The sequence below is a fragment of the Xylocopa sonorina genome, unplaced genomic scaffold (genome assembly GCF_050948175.1).
Source record: "Xylocopa sonorina isolate GNS202 unplaced genomic scaffold, iyXylSono1_principal scaffold0014, whole genome shotgun sequence".
In the NCBI taxonomy this organism is placed as follows: Eukaryota; Metazoa; Arthropoda; class Insecta; order Hymenoptera; family Apidae; genus Xylocopa; species Xylocopa sonorina.
In genome coordinates, this window is record NW_027490090.1 from 4,994,470 (window position 1) to 5,012,019 (window position 17,550).

Sequence of the window (17,550 nt, forward strand, 5' to 3'; positions counted from 1 at the left end):
TGGGTTGAAGAAAGGAAAGGCCAGCTGACCTTTAGAGCGACGCAAGTATTGACGGGGCACGGATGTTTCGCTCAATACCTGCAGAAGATCGGAAAAGAAGCCACAGCTACGTGTTTCCATTGTGAGGAACGAGAAGACACGGCGCAACAAACATCGGAATTTTCTCCAGCGTGGGAAACGTTCCGCCATGCCCTTGTGGCTGAGATTGGTGCGGATCTCTCGCTGAATAGCATTCTTCGAAAAATGCTGGAAAGTGAGAGATGCTGGCGGGCCGTAATTCTGTTTTGCGACAGAGTTATGGCCGCGAAGGAAGCCGCCGAACGTGAAAGGAAGTGTGCGCTCCCTACTCGACGAGTCTTACGTGGCCGACGTCGTGGACGTTTGCTACGTTTCGCTTCAAGGTAGGGGACTTTCACTTCTTCGAGGTGAAAGTCGCTCCAAAGTACCCACCGGGAAGCGGAACTTCGCTGCCGCCTTGCCACGGGCGAGAAGATACGAACGGAGGACCGAAGTAAGAAAAATAGAAAACGCACGAGAATTCAATACAATTACGAATAACTAAATTTCCTAATTGGAATTTGCCTGTGGAAGAATTTGAAAATACTTAAAGAAGAGGACAACCCTTGGCGACCCTCCGTCTAGACGTTTTACGACGGGGAGCTATAAACAAGGGACCGTCTTGCGACCGAGGCACGCACGAGATTTGGGTCAAGCACGTGCCACTTACCGCTTGCTTTAGACGAGGGCATCGACCGTGGTGGTCGCGGCAGGTGCCTTTTAAAAGAACGAGCTCGAAAAAGAGCGAATTTAAGATTGAAGATCTATGATCTGGGCACAGGTGGATAGCTGGAAGTGTTCGTCCAGAGTTCCTGGTCCCCTCCCAGCAGCGCCGAGGACGGTCACCGTGGGATTTTAGCCAGTAAGAGTCCGGCATACCCCCGGAGTTCCCCAGCTCCGGGAGATCCATGAGGATTTCCCCACGTAAATAAAAAACAAAAAAGGTTAGGTTGACCCGAGTCTCGTTCGAGCCGCCATAGTAGACGGACGTGTTTCGGTGCGCTCCGTATACCGTGTTGGCGAAAACGCGACTTTTTGGCGAAAAAGGTTGAAACTTCGGTTTCAACCTCGTGTGGTGATCTCGTGAAAGCTCCTAGAGTTAAATCTGGGAGCAAGTAACGAGAATTAAGTGGAAAAAAGGGGAAATACGCGAAAGCGTCTCCCCTGCCAAGTGGCGCGGCGAGAGGCATCGCGAAAGTGAAGTTTGTGCCGGGAATAAGTGCCGGAAAGTGACCTCCATTGCTTCCTAGGACACTGAAAGGACGTTTAGACACGCAAGTGAGTGTGTTTAGTGCCGAAATAAGTGAAAATTCTGTGAAAAAGAGCCGAGGGAAGCAAGGGCGTTGTCCGCCGCCATCTTGAATCGCGGGCGTGGCACGTACGCCACGTCGCCGCGTTTTCGCGTCGATAAGGCTTCCGTCGCCCCTTTTGGGCGGGTTCATCACTCTCGGGAGTGCCGTAGGACACTACTACTGACTAGAAGACGCTGATAAACATTCCTAAAGGATTACAACAACGCAAAAAGAGGAAAAAACGCTCGTACAACGTTGTGGCAACCAGCAAACAAAAGTCACATAGAGTGACATCTAGACTAAGTTAGAATAAGTAAACTAGAGTAGAATAGCTTAAGAGAAGTTTTTAAGATAGTATAGAATTAGAATAAGGAAAACTCTAGTCCTTAGCTAATAACTCTAGAATAAGATAGTTGGTAGCACTTAGTCTAAGAACTATGTAAGAAAAAATATGAAAAGCAACGGCTTATTCCCTTTGGGACCTCAGGGGTGTGCAGACGCAACATAAGACAAATAAAAAGTAGTTCTCGTGAAATACACGTGGTTTCCTTGTTGTACAAGCTCTCCCACATTCAACGAACCGCCACATTTTTGGTGCCGAAACCCGTGTTGTAAAGAAAAAGAAGAAATATGGCCAAGAAAGTAGCAGAAACAACGCAAGAGATTCAGGCTAGTGAATTTAGAAACGTAAAGCTACCCACATTTTGGAAAGAAGAACCGCGACTATGGTTTACCATGTTAGAGCGGGAATTTGCCGCATACAATATAAAAGCGGACGCCGTAAAGAGTTCAGTGGTAGTGAGAAACCTAGATCAAGCTACAATGAAAATTATATTAGACGTGATAGAAGCACCCCCGGAAAAATCAACGTACGAGGACATCAAGCAGGCTCTGATAGAGCGGATGGCCAAGTCAGAAGAAGCTAATCTACGGAAACTAATCTCTGGCATAGAGCTAGGAAATAGGAAGCCATTGGAGCTGTTACGGGAAATGAAACAGCTAGCCGGGAAAAGCGTAACAGAGAGTGCAACGCGGACCATGTGGATCCAGCGATTACCCACAAGGACCCAAGAAATTCTAGCTTTGTTAGAAGAGACTCCGATGGAAAAGATAGCGAAAATCGCAAATAAATCGAGAGAATGGTCGGAGCCACCACAAATGGCAGCCATTTCCGACGCCACGCAACCCCGGAAGGAAGCTACCCCCAGCGCGCAAAATGGCGACCTCGCCGCCATTACAAAACGTTTGGCGCGGATCGAGACTCAATTAGCGAGACGACACCGCAGCCCACAGCGATACGAGCACGCACGGCGATGGTACAGGCAACGAAGCAACTCCAAGTCACAGGAGAGAAAGAATGGTTTCTGTTATTACCACAACAGATTCAAAGGGAATAGCAACAGATGCCGACCGCCCTGCACATGGACCGCGCCGGACAAAAGGACTCCGGAAAACTAAGAGCCGCGTCACGAGCAGAGGCAATCGAGGACGCGCCCCGGAAGCATCGCCTCAATATCATGGACATGCGAACAGGCATAGAATACTTAATAGATACGGGCGCAGATGTTTCCGTGGTGCCACGGTCTCTGGAAGGTAAAAACCTGGAGGTCGGCGCACCGAAATTATATACCGCGAACGGGCAACAAATTAATACTTACAGCACAAAATTAATCGGGCTTAATCTAGGCTTACGTCGCGAATTCTCCTGGCGGTTTATCATAGCGGACGTATCTAGACCGATAATAGGTGCAGATTTTCTCCACTTTTTCAATTTAATCGTAGATTTAAGACATAAAAGACTATTGGACGGAAATACGTTAATATATAAAAGCACGACAGTAATTAAAGACATAGACATGCCGACAGTCACGACAGTAGACATAAACAGTGAATTCAAGGACTTACTAAGAGAGTTCAAAGACGTGACAAATGCAACCGCCAGATAGAACATCCAATATTCGATCGAACATCAAATCCAGACCACAGACCCTTCAATAGCAGAGAGGGCACGCCGCCTACCTCCAGAAAAGCTAAAGTTGGCTCGGGCAGAATTTGAACAGATGATAAGAGAAAACATTTGTCGCCCATCAAAGAGCCAATGGGCCAGTCCTCTCCACATGGTACCCAAGAAAACGGGTGGTTGGAGACCATATGGAGATTATCGCAGGCTGAATGGTGTGACCAAACCGGATAAGTATCCAGTGCCACACATTCATGATGTGGCACATCAATTTGATGGATGTCGGGTATTCTCAGTCTTAGATCTGCACAGAGCTTATCATCAAATCCCTATGGCGGAGCCCGACATCCCTAAAACAGCTGTAATAACCCCATTTGGGTTATTCGAGTTTCTGGTTATGCCATTTGGTCTGCCTTACGCAGCCCAAACATTCCAGAGGCTCATGGACTCCATATCGAGGGGACTAGACTTTTGCTACTGCTACGTAGACGACATCATTGTAGCATCCCCCGATATGGAGTCACACCAGAAGCACTTGCGCACCGTCCTAAAGAAACTATCAGAAAACGGAATAGAAATCAATACAGAAAAATGCGTTTTTGCGAAACAAAAAGTACAATATTTAGGTTATCTAGTTACAGAGACAGGTATTTCACCAATCAAAGAGAGGATAACCGCCTTACAAGAAACTCAAGGAACGCCGAAAACATACATTAATAAGAAGACAGTTAGATTCGCGAGCTTGTAAACAAGCTCACTCGGAGGGGACTGATGTGGCAACCAGCAGACGGAAGTCACATAGGCTGACATCTAGACAAAGTTAGAATAAGTAAACTAGAGTAGAATAGCTTAAGGGTAGTTTTTAAGATAGTATAGAATTAGAATAAGAAAAACTCTAGTCCTTAGCTAATAACTCTAGAATAAGATAGTTGGTAGCACTTAGTCTAAGAACTATGTAAGAAAAAATATGAAAAGCAGCGGCCTATTCCTTTTGGGTCTTCAGGGGTGTGCAGACGCAACATAAGACAAATAAAAAGTAGTTCTCGTGAAATACACGTGGTTTCCTTGTTGTACAAGCTCTCCCACATTCAACGAACCGCCACAACGTGGTCGACGGTGGCGCCATCTGTTGACGAGCGGAGGGACTGCTGCACGGTGAGAACATTTCGAACCACTAAAGAGTGAGAGAGAGAGTGCAAACCGTGCGAGAGAGAGAGAGAGAGAGAGAGAGAGAGAGAGTGAGCCGGTCGGGTACGTGACGGACAGAGACAGCGATACACGACCGACCGTGCGAAGTAAAGAACGTTAAATCGAACTGTTTTTAACGTGCGAGCGAATAAACAGTATCGAAATAGTGCGAAAAACTGTGGACAGTGCGGTTGTCCACACGGTAAAGAGTGAGAGTGCGCGAAGTGAATATTTTCTCCCGGGAGAAAATAATCGAGTGCGCGGCTGAATCGCAAAAAATTAAAACGCGCGACGCTTTGCTTGGCGTGCCAAGCATGGCCTCGCGCGATTACGCGACCGCGGCGAGTGGGGAAAGGGGGGGGCAGGCCCCAGTGGCCTTGTTACAGGCAGAATTCGCGAGCCGTCGATGTCGGATGCTGACGACTTCGCGGACGCGAAATACGAGAGGACGTCGCTCCCGAGGAGGTCCAAAATGAAGAGGAGGATTATAGAGGACTCCGATAACGAGTCAGAAGACTCTACAACATCCATATTGACGATCTCGTCTGAAATATCGACGAGATCGTCATCGAGGAAAGGAAGGCCACCCACAACGGGCGAGTACGTCGGCTTGGCCGAAGCGAAGAGAGCTGTGAGGGAAGAGCTCGAAAAAGAAACCGAGCTCGCCCTCGAAAGGGAGCTAATTTATGGGGAATGTATTCCTCCACCGGCGGGAAAATCTACAAACCCGATCCCACCGCAAGAGGAAAGAAGATGAGGAGGCGCGGCGTATGCCGACACCAGATTTAGCGGCCGGAGCATTGAAGGCCGCTAATCAAGTGGAAACGGCGGCCGCGAAATCGTCGCAGCTCAACGACACTATCAAGCGCCAAATGAGAATCGCGGCGCGTATCCTCCATGCGGCGACGATCGAGGCAATTCAAAGGGCCAAACGATCGCAGACACAAGAAGAGATGGAAGTATCCGTCGTAAGAAGCAGGCTCCAGGAAATGGAGCAGGAAAACGCGCGGTTGAGGGAACGCCTCGCCGCGCTCGAGGTAAAAGCGAGGAATGGACCATCCTCGCCGAGTACTTCAAGGGGAAACGGCGGAAATTTCGGAAGATATCGCCGACTAGAAGACGAATCCACGGATACGCCAAAAAAGGACGCCGATTTCGGCGTCCTGATGAACAAATATAGGCGATCTTGTGAGAGATCGCCTCAATGAGTTCTGGTCGCGAGCGGAAGCTCGCTTCGCGACGAAAAACAGCGTATCAGCTGCAGAAACTACATACGAATCTGCAGCTGAAAATCATGATTTCCCACCGATCGAGGTGGGGAAAGAGAACAAGAAGAAAGGGGAGAAGGGAGGAAAGAAAACTCCCCCCCCCCCCCCCCACCCCCCACCCCCCAGATGAAAAAACCGGCCAAAGAGGTGCCGGAAAAAAACGGTTAGATTCCGCGGAGCGGGTTCTAAAGTTGTTGCAGTTTGCGACAACATGTGCCATCCCCACCTCCTCGTGGTGGGTGGTCCCCCTCTGGTAACATTGGAATTTTCCAGTGGCTAACGGGGCTCTGGCTTTTCGGGGATCGAAGATACTCAGTAGCCTCGGTGATGCTCTGAGGTAATGCCGGTGGGATCTTCGGATCCTGGCAGGGCCTCCCTTGCCGGTAAAGCCCAAAGTTGAAGGAATGAAATCGGTTGAAGCGGTCCCCCTCCCAGGGGCCACGGCCAGTTCTGGTCCGGGATCCCATAGTTCGACAGGGGTGGTGTTGCCCCCATCGTAATACTGTAAACCGGTGGTCATATTTCGCCGGAGCGAGGGGCTTGCCTTCATTGGCCAGCCCACGAGGGGATAAACCTCCATAAAAAGTCCCTAGCTTCAAGCTACGGCACGCGGCGATGGGGCACGCCTAGTCCTCGCGGTTGGGCGGGGCCCGTGGGTGCACTGGTCTCTAACGACCACTCCGGGGATACTGTTCCCCCGGGGGTATTAAGCCTTCCCCCGGTATGGCGACTGTACCGGGTGCGACATTTTTTCCGACCCCAATCGTGGAACGAATCATGGAACCTTTAATATAATCCCGGGTAGGGGAGGGGGAAGAAAGAGAAGGGGAATGATGAGGACGGAGCCCCGCGGGCGCTTTCGGAAGTAGTGCGGAGAGAGGCGTTTCTATACCGCAGCTCCGGCTTGTCTCCGAGAGACGCAAGCGATTAGAGGCTCTGTTCCGGAGTGGAGCGTCTTGCTATTGTTAGTAGCATACGCCCCTCGTCTCGGGCAGAGGAAAATAGCGCCTTTGGACGCTGGAGAGGAGGACACTGACAAGCTCAGCCCATCTCGGGCCTCGTCAGTATCCGTTAGATGACCGTTAGATCAGTATTGTCGGGACAGTAGGGAAAAGATAGTGACTCCGCGGAGACCTATCTTCCCCCCCCCCCCCACCCACCCTGCTGACACACTCTGCTATACTCCTCAAGCAATTGGGGGAGCATTGAGTGAGGAGGGGTCGCCCCCCTATTACGGGGAACTACATAGTCCTATGTCAAGCAAAGGAGCATCTCCTCCGGGTCGAAGAGGTGAGGCTCAGACTCAAGCAAGAGTCTGAGTTCTTCAGTCTCGACCCGGTGGAGCCTGGCCCCGCTCCGGGTAAGTCGGCCAACCCCATCCTCGAGGTGGCCAATTATGTCCGGAGGTTTAAGGAGGAGGATATGACAGCTCTTGGCCTAAGGGCCTATATAGTCGCCAATGACATTGAGTGGATCGCGGCGAAGTCCACCAATGTCAAAGGCAGCTTCATTCGACGGTAGATGGCTCGCCCTCCTTCAAGAGGTGCAGCAGCGGCGAGAATCCTCCCCGTTTATGGGAGAGGAAAAGACCGAAATGTAAGGCCTTTACGCGCGTATCTTCGCCTTAGAGGCGGAGAATAACGCGCTAAGAGCGCGCATCACGGAGTTGGAGCACATTCCAACTCCGCTACAGCGGATGCCCTCGCCATGACTCTCCAGCACCCGGGCCTCACTCCCGCCACATTCCCCGATTGGTGAGATGCGGGGGGACCCGGGAGCCCTAAAAATTGTTTTTTGGGGTCTCGAAATGTGTGCTGTAAATGCATGTATAATGTACAAATCTATACATACAAAAAACAATCGAGAGCCAATTTCACATCTGAAGATTGTACGACGCTTCGTCGATCAACTCTTTAGCGATGTTTGTGATGGATCTCAAAGGAATACGGATCCGTCTACCATTAATGAGTCAAAAAGTCTAAATAATGGCTTATACATCATTCGTCATGACGATAATGGAAAAAGCAGGGACTGCATTGTGTGCTCAAATCGAAAATAAAAGGAGGAAGGAAACAAACACGTTTCTACTGTGACACATGTCCGAAAAAACCATTTATGTGTATAGGCAACTGTTTTCAGAAATATCATACTCTAGAAGATTTTAAAAAATAAAATTGAAATTATCAAAAAAAGTCTAACAGACATGTAAATCATTTAGCAACCATTTGTTTATATGGAATGAACTATATAATTGTTGCAAACGCAATTTCATTCGTATACTAGTGTCGCACGAAATACTCCCCTACCCGTCCAGGCGAACACTTGCACATCGGAGTGTCCTGTCCGCAATGTGTTAAAATCGCCAATGTCGCTTCCACATGGATTGACCTTAACGTACGCGCTATAGTCGATGCGATGCAAAAGCAAAACAAAAAACACAACTTATAAATGGCCGATATGAAAGGCAATTAGAACAGGTTAAGGGAGGAAACGAGAAAAGAACGACCAAAATCGCAGAATATAGCCAGTCTACGGACAGCTGTATCAACCATTGGTACAGAATATTACTCAATAATCACAGACGACATGTCAAGTCGACAAAGCATAAGGACAGCAGTCCAAAAGCAGCCGCTCGACCAACCGACAGCTGCAAGACAACAGCCTACTCCAGTATTCGAACTACCGCCACCCACGTCAGAGGACGAAGAGGACGAATTACCAGCATCAGTCACTATGCTAAGAGCAAAAGACGCAGTGCGATACATTCCAACTCTTAACGGAGAAGATGATGGTGGAGTTGAAGACTTTATCGAATAGGTTCGTGGCATAAGAAACAGATGCAACGAAAAAGATCCCTTACTGAAAGCAATCAAAGTAGAGAAGATAATAGGAAAAGCAGCACAAGGTATACGCAACATTCCAATTTCTATTTACGATGATTGTATATGACGCTCTACGGACAAACGTCGCCACTTACGTCACCTCGGATGAATACCAGGATCAGCTGCGCGATTCAAAACAAGGTAGGGACGAGAGTCTGCAGTCATTTAACATCAGATTCAGACGCATATACAACTGACATATGCGATCGGTAACGATATCCGCAACCATTAACAAGACGTATAATGCTTGAAACATTGAACCGCAAAGTTCCAAGAATCTACATCCGTAATTGGCAGAATAATACTGTCAACTAAGCCAACTACATTGTTGGAAGCCGAAAAAGAGGCGATAGACATAGAACGCTATCTTCGAGAAGAAGGGAATGACAACGCCTTTCCGACCGAGTACCTATACCGAGACAACCAGTGAAAGCCAGTTTTCAAGGCAACGCTTCGCGACCAGTTACAACAAACAGTTACAACTAACAACCCACCGAAGCCGTTTCATCAAGCAGAAAAGGCACCATTAGCACAAAGAGCTCAATTAATAATATCAAACGTGCACAGACTCAGCCTGCAGTGCATATTGGGGTTTACTTCAAACGTTATCGTACTTTAGAAAATTCTAAAAAATAGACAAAGTGGCGCTGAGTAGCTAGTATTCGGAGTGTAAAGGGTTAATCATAGTTCCTAAATTCCAATCCTTCTATCTTGTATCCGCTTACTAATCCTGTCCTCTGTCCCTTACTTGTTCGCTGATCTTTGTACCTTGACTCAGTCACCCTCAACCATATACTAGCTAGTTTTCGCCATAGCTCAGATATTCTGTAGTTATTACTTGTATCTAAATATACTTCTGAAGCCTCCCGATAACTGTTGTATTCTATTCCTCAGGAACTATCCAAACTAGAGTCCTTCAATTGGGTTCCTCCGACTAATTTCTCCTTATATTGTAATAATAAAGTAAAGTTCTTCAAACAAAAAGTAGTTAAAATAGCAGAAATTATGAGAAGTTGTTAAAGTAAACAGTTACCAATGGTAGATATAACCTTAATCGCTAGCATGCGCAGCTCATATTAAATATATCATCGCATGATAATAATGATTTAGTATTAAACTTTGATATACAGAGTATCCCATGATATTATTATAATTCTTCATGAGAATGCCTCTGTAAGAGAAAAATCTTTACGTTCAATATTTTAAGGTTATACTCATGTTTCTTAAATGCAATATTTCCATTTTTGTATTAGCAAGTTTAATATACGTACTTGAAATGATAAAAAATCGCAAGAACGAAAAAAGCTTTAAAACAGATTACGATCGATTTGTTCATCAATCGTGTAATTTCAAACCATTCATTTTCAGTTCCGAAGTATCGTTCTAGATTATTGTAAAACGAACGGTTGAACGCAAGCGCAATTGTTTCTGTTCTTATATATATTGACCTGTGCATCAACTGCTTTTATTAATATATTTGTTCATGATACTTTAAACAAAAGGTTATGTCGCATTTCGAACTCGATAGGAAGATTACTACGCATGCGTGTTGCTTCTTCCCCTCTCACACCCTCAGCAATGCTTCTACTTGATAGGAAGGTAACTACGAATGCGCTTTTCTTCTTTCTTACTCCCATCTCGAGTAGTCCTTATCTCTGTCCTGCTCTCTCACCTCCAGCAGTCCTTTTACTCGATAGAAAGGTGACTATGCATGTATTCCCCTTCTTTTCTGTTCTCACCTTCAACAGTTCTTACAGTCGATAGACAGGCTACTACGCGTGCGCTCCTCTTCTTTCTCTCTTTCACCTCCAGCACTTCGTAGCTCTGTCCTCCTTCAATCGAAGTCGGACGAAGTTGGTCGAAGCCAAACGAAGCCAGTCGAATTACAAGCTGCCCACGAAATAATGACGCGAATTTTCAAAACTGTATTGCATTACAATTTCTTTTCTCCTTTTCATTCATAATAAAATTATAGCAATTCTGATTTACACAATTCTCTCTTTCATGTACTTTAGAGGGTATCATTGGTCCACGTCCAATCAATCGAACTGAAAATATTGTTTATATTAGGTTGTCCGGAAAGTTCTTTTCGTTTGTTTGATGGGCGGTAAGTATAAAATATATTTCCTTCTATGTACCTTTCTTATGTGATATATGATCCCTTCTGTTGTACCACCTTTTACCATCTCTCTGGGAGCATCATAATACCATTTTTCCAAAATTCTTTTGGTTTACTATTAAAATATTCTTCGAGGTTATTTTTCACTTCGTTTATTTAAATTTTTAGTTACAAAGAAAATTCTTTAGGAAAAGGAATAGATAGTAGTCTGGTGGTGCAATGGCTGGGGAGTATGGGGGATGTGGTAACACATCCCAATCAAACTCTAGAAGTTTAGTTCGCACCGCGAAAGGAACGTGCGGCCTTGTGTTGTCGTGATGGAACACAACGCCACGTCTGTTCACCAGTTCAGGCCGTTTCGTTCTAATGGCATCCTTAAGTTTTTCTAATTGTGTGCTATATTTTTCACTGTTAATTGTCTGTCCTTCCGGAAGTAACTCGTAATAGAAAATACCCTTCCAGTCCCACCAAATTGAAAACAGGACTTTCTTCGGGTGAAGTCCAGGTCTTGCTATGATTGGAGGACACTTATCTCGAGTCGACCAAGATCGTTTGCGCGCAGTGTTGTCGTAGAGAATCCAACTTTCATCACCAGTAATTAACTTTTTCAAAAATGGTTCTCTTTCATTGCGTTGGATTAGCAAATCGCATGTCGAGATCGGATTCAGAAGATTGCTCTCTGTTAGTTGATGTGGTACCCAGACTTCGTAGCGATTAACGTACCGAAGCTATCTTAAATGTTCATAAATTGTTGTTCGCCGAATATTTATAGCATCTGCTACCTCACGAACACTAGATCTTGGGTTTTCATCGACGTAGGCCTTGATGAGATCAGTATCGGTGGTGGATGGACGTCCGCTGCGTTCTTCATCTTTCAGACTAAAATTTTCGGCTCTAAACTTCCTAAACCAATTCCGGACTGTTTGAACAGTTATAGAACGCTCACCATAAACGGCACAAAACTCCTTTCCAGTGTCTTTAGACGTATTGCTTATTTTAAAGCAGTGAAGCATAACCTGACGAAAATGCACCTTCTCGTCTTCCATATTTCACCATGCAAAAAACACTCCATACACTTTTTACTAACGTCGAGAACTATTCTCTTGGCTTACCAGAGGATAACTAAAGACCATACGATTGATGGTAGAGTGAATGTGTTAATAAAATAATGAGTATATTTACAATAGGATAAAACTGTGGCGGCTACGATTCGTAAATTCCGTAGAGTTGTAAATTTTCGGTTTAAATCACAATGCGTTCCCAAGACTCAGCGCAGATCTGGTCACTGTGCAAGCAATTGTTTTCCTCAAGAATTCATCGCGACTGAGCATTGCCCAGTCGTGTACAGCAGACCCTTGACTTTCGTTTATTTATGACCAATTTCCGTTCCTTGCATTTTCGTGGAAGCAGTCACTTTTCTCGTCCGCGCATCCATCCTTCTCGTTCTTGGTTTTTCCATTCTTTGCTATACGCGTTTTTAAGGGGTGACATTTTCACTCTCGCGGCAGTTCGTTTAGAACACTCAGTTCATTCAGAGCAGTTCGTTCATTCGTTTAGAATCGTGAATTCGTTCAGAGTTTGGAGTTCGTCGAGAGCTCTGTTTTCGTTTAGAGCTTCCAATACAGTCGCATAGTGACGCGAAAGAGTTGTAGCCACAGCACCACTCCTGCGATAAGAAATATTTTATCCTATTATCACTATTGCTATTGTTGAGTTATATATTAAAATTGAGAGCGAGAAGTCGAGCATTGTTCCTCCTTCCGTACGCCTCAAACCACCATTAAGTTCTAACCATTCATTCTAAAAATGGCTTAAATTAACGTTTTTCAAAATATGGCACCTTATTCTGCACAAAGACCTTGAATATAACTCGAAGAAATACGGATCAATAATTTGATCGTTAAGAATTCCAAATAGTAAGTATTAAGACTTCAAACTACTTTATTCATCCACTATTCTCATCCAATGAGAATTATTCTGTATTGTGTATGTGGATTATTCAGTAGCTCTTCGTTGGAGAACAAAAACTTTTTAAAAAACAACAGATCATTAATAACCTTCTCCTTTGTCCAAATATAATATCATATTCCTGTTGTCTTTTTTCTTTTCCTCTTTACTTTACACTTCACTTTATTCTTCTTCTTTACTTTACTTCTTTACTTCAGACTTGACTTTCTTCTTCTTCTTCTTTCATCACTTTCTTCTTCTTTACTTCTTTATTTCCATAAACTATGCAATGATTTGCACGGTAGCAATGAAAATGTGATTGCAAGATTCTGTATTTTTCAGTGAACTCTTGCTGCTAATGCAGTTCATCTTATATCAATTTGGGGACTATTATTACTTCTAACACAGCTTCAATAATCCATAGAAGAGGAAGCATTTCTTCCTACCGGAAGTTCTAGTTTTACGTGCTCTTGACACAATTCCTTTAATTATTCTTGCTGAGGGTGCATGCTTCAGAGTACAGTTTCATTACTGCATTACATGTTCCAGAATTAGAATCGTATCGACGCCTTTCTTTATACTAATAGTCACCATTTAATAACAGCAATCGAGCAATTACGGACAAATAGAAAAATAACCATATTCCTAGGTTATTTTTGGGTAAAACGATTTTCCTTATTTGCAAACAATTGTTTTTCCGATCAAGCGTTCATTTTATAATCGTTAGATCAGAGTTTCTTAAACCGTGGATCGCGAGCCCAATTAGAGTAGCTAAAAATGATTTTTATTGAAAATTTTCACCTAGTCTTACGGCTACAATTGCAAAAAATATTTGCCAGCAATGTTTATGAAGTCCCACAACAAATGTTCGTGAATATTATGGTCTCCTCATATTAAAAATTTTAAGAAATCCTGACCTTAGACAATCGCGATACTTAGCACACCAATATGTAACATGTGAAACACCAATTGTCGTTCCTGGAATTTTGTTAAGTTATTTCCATCGCAAGTCCATATTTGCGCGGAATTTTTTGAGGTATTTCTCTAAGTAAAGGCAAAAAGTTTCGATAAAAATGAAGAGTTTCGATTGTAAAGGTAATAGAGACGTAATTAGGTCAACAAGAACGTAGACGTATTATTGCGATATTAAATTTTGGCAATCTGAATTAGTTTTCCACTTTTTTCAATAAAGCATCAGTTAAATAATATAAGTCAAGCATCAGTTAAAAATATAAGAATTTGTTTAAAAAAAAAAAAACATGAGATAAACCTAATTTTTTGGAGCACTTGTCAGAGTTAACTCTTTGGAGCACAGTGGGATTTAAAATGTCCCAGCTTTTGATGTATGGTAGGACATTTTTAGAGCTCGAAATTTAATAACAAGTACATTTTTCAAGTCATGTGGCATAATGGGATTATTTCAGTCTCTACAAATCTTATAACAATTAAAATATTGCTATTTTATATATAATAGCAATAATTTAGCAGTAGTTTCTATAGTCTAATTTTAGCTACAGCTTCTATTTTCTAATTTTGTATTTTCTAATTTTCTATTATTTAAACATGCTAGTTGAGCCACAGTTTCTATTGCCAACGTCTCCCAGTAACGGAAAATTAGAAAATAGAAGCTAGTACTAAAATATTACTATTTTAACAATAGTTTATATTGTTAAGATCCGAATGGGAGCCGAGTGCAAAGCATTACTTTAATGATTGCATCTAATTGATGCACATATCATGGCACATCCTGTATATCTTAAAATCAATTTCAATTTCTAAAAAAACATCCAGTTCAAACAGAAAATGTACTACTACTTAAAGGATTACAGAAAACTTTCAAATATAATTCCCAAGATTGAATTCATATCACTCATGTTTATGTTCATATCAATTAGGAAAGCTACAGCCTTGATCTAAATTAACCCTTTAGCACCGAGCGAATGGAGCGTACCTAGGCGAAGAATACCGGGCCAAATCGACGAATTTGTAGAGCGTGAAATTTACAAAATTCAAAAAGCAGCATACTGCGAAATGAATGGAGAATAAATCGATACCAATGGTGTTTCGATATTTGTTGAAAATCATAAGAATAACATAAATATAAGACATCATAAAAATCGTACAAAGTAATTTCTCATTTTCAAAACATAATTGCACATATAAAAAATCATCGTTTGGTCATCGCTTTATATATATCAGGTAGTATGGTGTATAGACATTGCATTTTGCAATCATTTGCAATAAAATAGCAGAAGTCGGATAACAAAACGAAAGGATAACGCTATGATGCACGGCAAGCGTCAGGCAGATCTTACTCCACAAATGGATCGTGCAGCTGGTAATACGTCAGTAAAAAAAAAGGGTTATTATAAATATTTATAGTTAGTTTCTAGCCACTAAAAATATGTAATATTTCCTTATTTTTACTTACACAAGCAATTTATTAGCATTGATGCTGACTAATGCATACACCATGCAACCTTTTATTGCACTTATTACAAATTGTGCGCGATCTTCGCACAGGCCCACCTTCCACCCTACTGTAAACTACGCAAACCTTTTTCCTCCTTTCAGGAAGTTTGCGGATACCTGGGACTGTTGAATCCCTCGATGTGTGACCCAATGAAATTTCTAGATTCATATTTTTTCCGCCATCCATTCTGTTGTGATTGACTGAATGATACTGGTTATAAATTCGAATCGAGTCATAACCTTTTCTTCTGTGTTGTTTTGGTATAATATGTATGCATTCAAGACCATGCGAGCAAAAATGGAAAATACCACTTTCTTCCAGTATTTCACTGTTCTCCTCTCATCCAAATATGAGTACATCATCATATCTGAGATATCAATGCCTCCCATATATTTGTTGTAGTGGTGGATGAGTGCTGGTTTTTGAACTTCCCTTTCCTGATTCCGTCTTCGAGTAACAGTCGTTTTATTTGCGGCTATTCCATGCGTTGATAACAGTAGTACATTTTTTTTCTGTGACTTCTTTTCTCTGTACGTTAATAGAAGTATTTCCCGATTTCTTTGGTACTTATATTCGCCCACTTCCAATTTTGTTTTGAGCTACGATGGAATGTTTTCCGTTACTGCGTATTGTTCCGGATAAATATGTATTCTTCTCAAACAGAGATCTTGCTAAGAGAATGCTGGTAAAAAAATTGTCAACAGTTATATGGTAACCTTTCACAAAGTAGTTACCCATACTGAGTAATTTATCTATCACTACTTGAGCGAGGCCTTTTTCTTTTATTTCTTTCCTGTGACGTTGGTCCTTGGCTCCCCGATAACAGAAGAATGACAGACAATAGTGGAAGACCGCATCGACTAGCATCCAAAATTTTATGCCCTATTTGTGGTACTTTTTATTTGGCAAATACTGTGTGAATGCTGATCTGCTTTTTGTCCTTACTAATGATTCGTCCATGCTCAAGTGCTGGTGTGGCGAATAATGAAATTTGAATTTTTGATTTGCATGAGCAACGACAGGTTCAAACTTTGTTGGTGGGTCGTATTCATTATTATCGCATACTGGTAATGTGCTATTGTCCACGGTATGAAAAAATTTATAAATTAACTGGAATCTATTCCGGCTAAACGTTTGGCCAAACCATGGGATGTATCGATGATTTCGTGACCAGTAACGAAAAAATGTTGGCCTACGGGTTATTCCCATTTCAAGTAAAACGGCTATAAATGCTCTCAACTCTTCGATTGTCGTTTTCTTCCAGGTCAGTGTTGCGGATGTATTTGCTGATCTAGCATTCTCGAAAAACTGTTGTGCGTACTGATTTGTTTCAGTTCTCAACATGTCCAGAAATTCCAGCGTAAAAAGTAAATTGAAATACTCTATTACGATATATCGTTGTTCGGTGCTAAAAGGGTTAAGAACGGACGCGACTATCGGACAGCACAACAGAAGAAGACAAAACTGAACACTTCAACGAGATTCACCTTGACCTAACTTTGATATCAGAGCTCTGCCTGACATTGCAGATCCAGGTCCTTATAGAGAAACACTGAAAGCTAAACACCATTCCACATGACAGTATTTAACTTAGATTCAGACAACTGAACATTGAAGGGAATTCGCCTCTTAATGCTAACATCTTTCCTAGCCCTAATTCTATACCAAAACGCGACAAGAAGTAAGATTCAAAACAAAGTACAAATGAGAACGACTTGAGATGATACTCTTGAAGAGGTCTGCAACGACCTGGATATGATCAAGGAAAAATCCTTGAAAAGAGAGGAAGCAAGCAGGATGCACCATTCTTTCTACAGGAAGACCTCCAGGAGATAAGCACGGTAGAAGCACTGCACAACGACAAGGAAGCTTTGAAAGAGAAACACCAGAAGCTCGGATGATTGATGACCCACAGAGACCAATCAACACAATCCCAATGACTTTAGCAACGTCAAGACTAGCCCACAGAATGCAGAAGGACAGTCCTTGACGAAGGCTGACCTAACGAAGAGATCCTTTAGGTGGCCAGTGAAAATGTGGCGTAGAAAGCAACAATCGTATCTTTCAGTAAGATTTAAGTGTCGTCAGTCCCCTCATGAGAGATTTAGCTACTGCCCAATATCGAAACGCACAGTCCAGCCAATTAAGAACACCCAGAAGATCTTGGAAAAAGAGGACCCGACATCCAAACACTTCCACAATACGAGTGCGAACAATAAGATGAATATTGAACCGAGCCAATAAACCAAAAAGAACTAGCATGAATGCTTAATCCCTAAAGCGTCCAATTTTTATTGTTCCATCTTTAGAGCAACAATATTGTAAATTGTATATTAAGATTTTGCGCAACGCACGGCAATTCTT

General features: G+C 43.0%; 2 protein-coding genes and 1 pseudogene across 2 annotated transcripts; 2 read left to right on the plus strand and 1 right to left on the minus strand.

Moving 5' to 3' along the window:
- The first annotated feature begins 1,979 nt into the window (after positions 1-1,979).
- On the plus strand, positions 1,980-2,807 carry LOC143431786 (uncharacterized). Its single transcript, XM_076908723.1, has one exon. The coding sequence runs from the start codon at positions 1,980-1,982 to the stop codon at positions 2,805-2,807; it is 828 nt and encodes a 275-aa protein (XP_076764838.1).
- A 5,544-nt stretch (positions 2,808-8,351) lies between these two features.
- LOC143431787 (uncharacterized) lies at positions 8,352-9,077 on the plus strand (annotated as a pseudogene).
- Positions 9,078-10,930: 1,853 nt separating this feature from the next.
- On the minus strand, positions 10,931-16,530 carry LOC143431788 (histone-lysine N-methyltransferase SETMAR-like). Its single transcript, XM_076908724.1, has 3 exons — positions 16,383-16,530; positions 11,554-11,685; positions 10,931-11,445 (listed from the first exon to the last, which is right to left on the minus strand). The coding sequence occupies exons 1-3, from the start codon at positions 16,528-16,530 to the stop codon at positions 10,931-10,933; spliced, it is 795 nt and encodes a 264-aa protein (XP_076764839.1).
- Positions 16,531-17,550: the final 1,020 nt, after the last annotated feature.

Excerpts from the sequence above, each read along its gene's own strand:
- LOC143431786 (XM_076908723.1), top strand. The coding sequence starts at position 1,980 with ATGGCCAAGAAAGTAGCAGAAACAACGCAAGAGATTCAGGCTAGTGAA.
- LOC143431788 (XM_076908724.1), bottom strand. The coding sequence starts at position 16,530 with ATGTTGAGAACTGAAACAAATCAGTACGCACAACAGTTTTTCGAGAAT. Across the intron at positions 11,686-16,382 it reads ACTTGAAATGGGAATAACCC|TCCGGAATTGGTTTAGGAAG; the intron begins GTAGGCCAACAT and ends CTGTTCAAACAG. Across the intron at positions 11,446-11,553 it reads AAACCCAAGATCTAGTGTTC|AGAGCAATCTTCTGAATCCG; the intron begins GTGAGGTAGCAG and ends ATCAACTAACAG.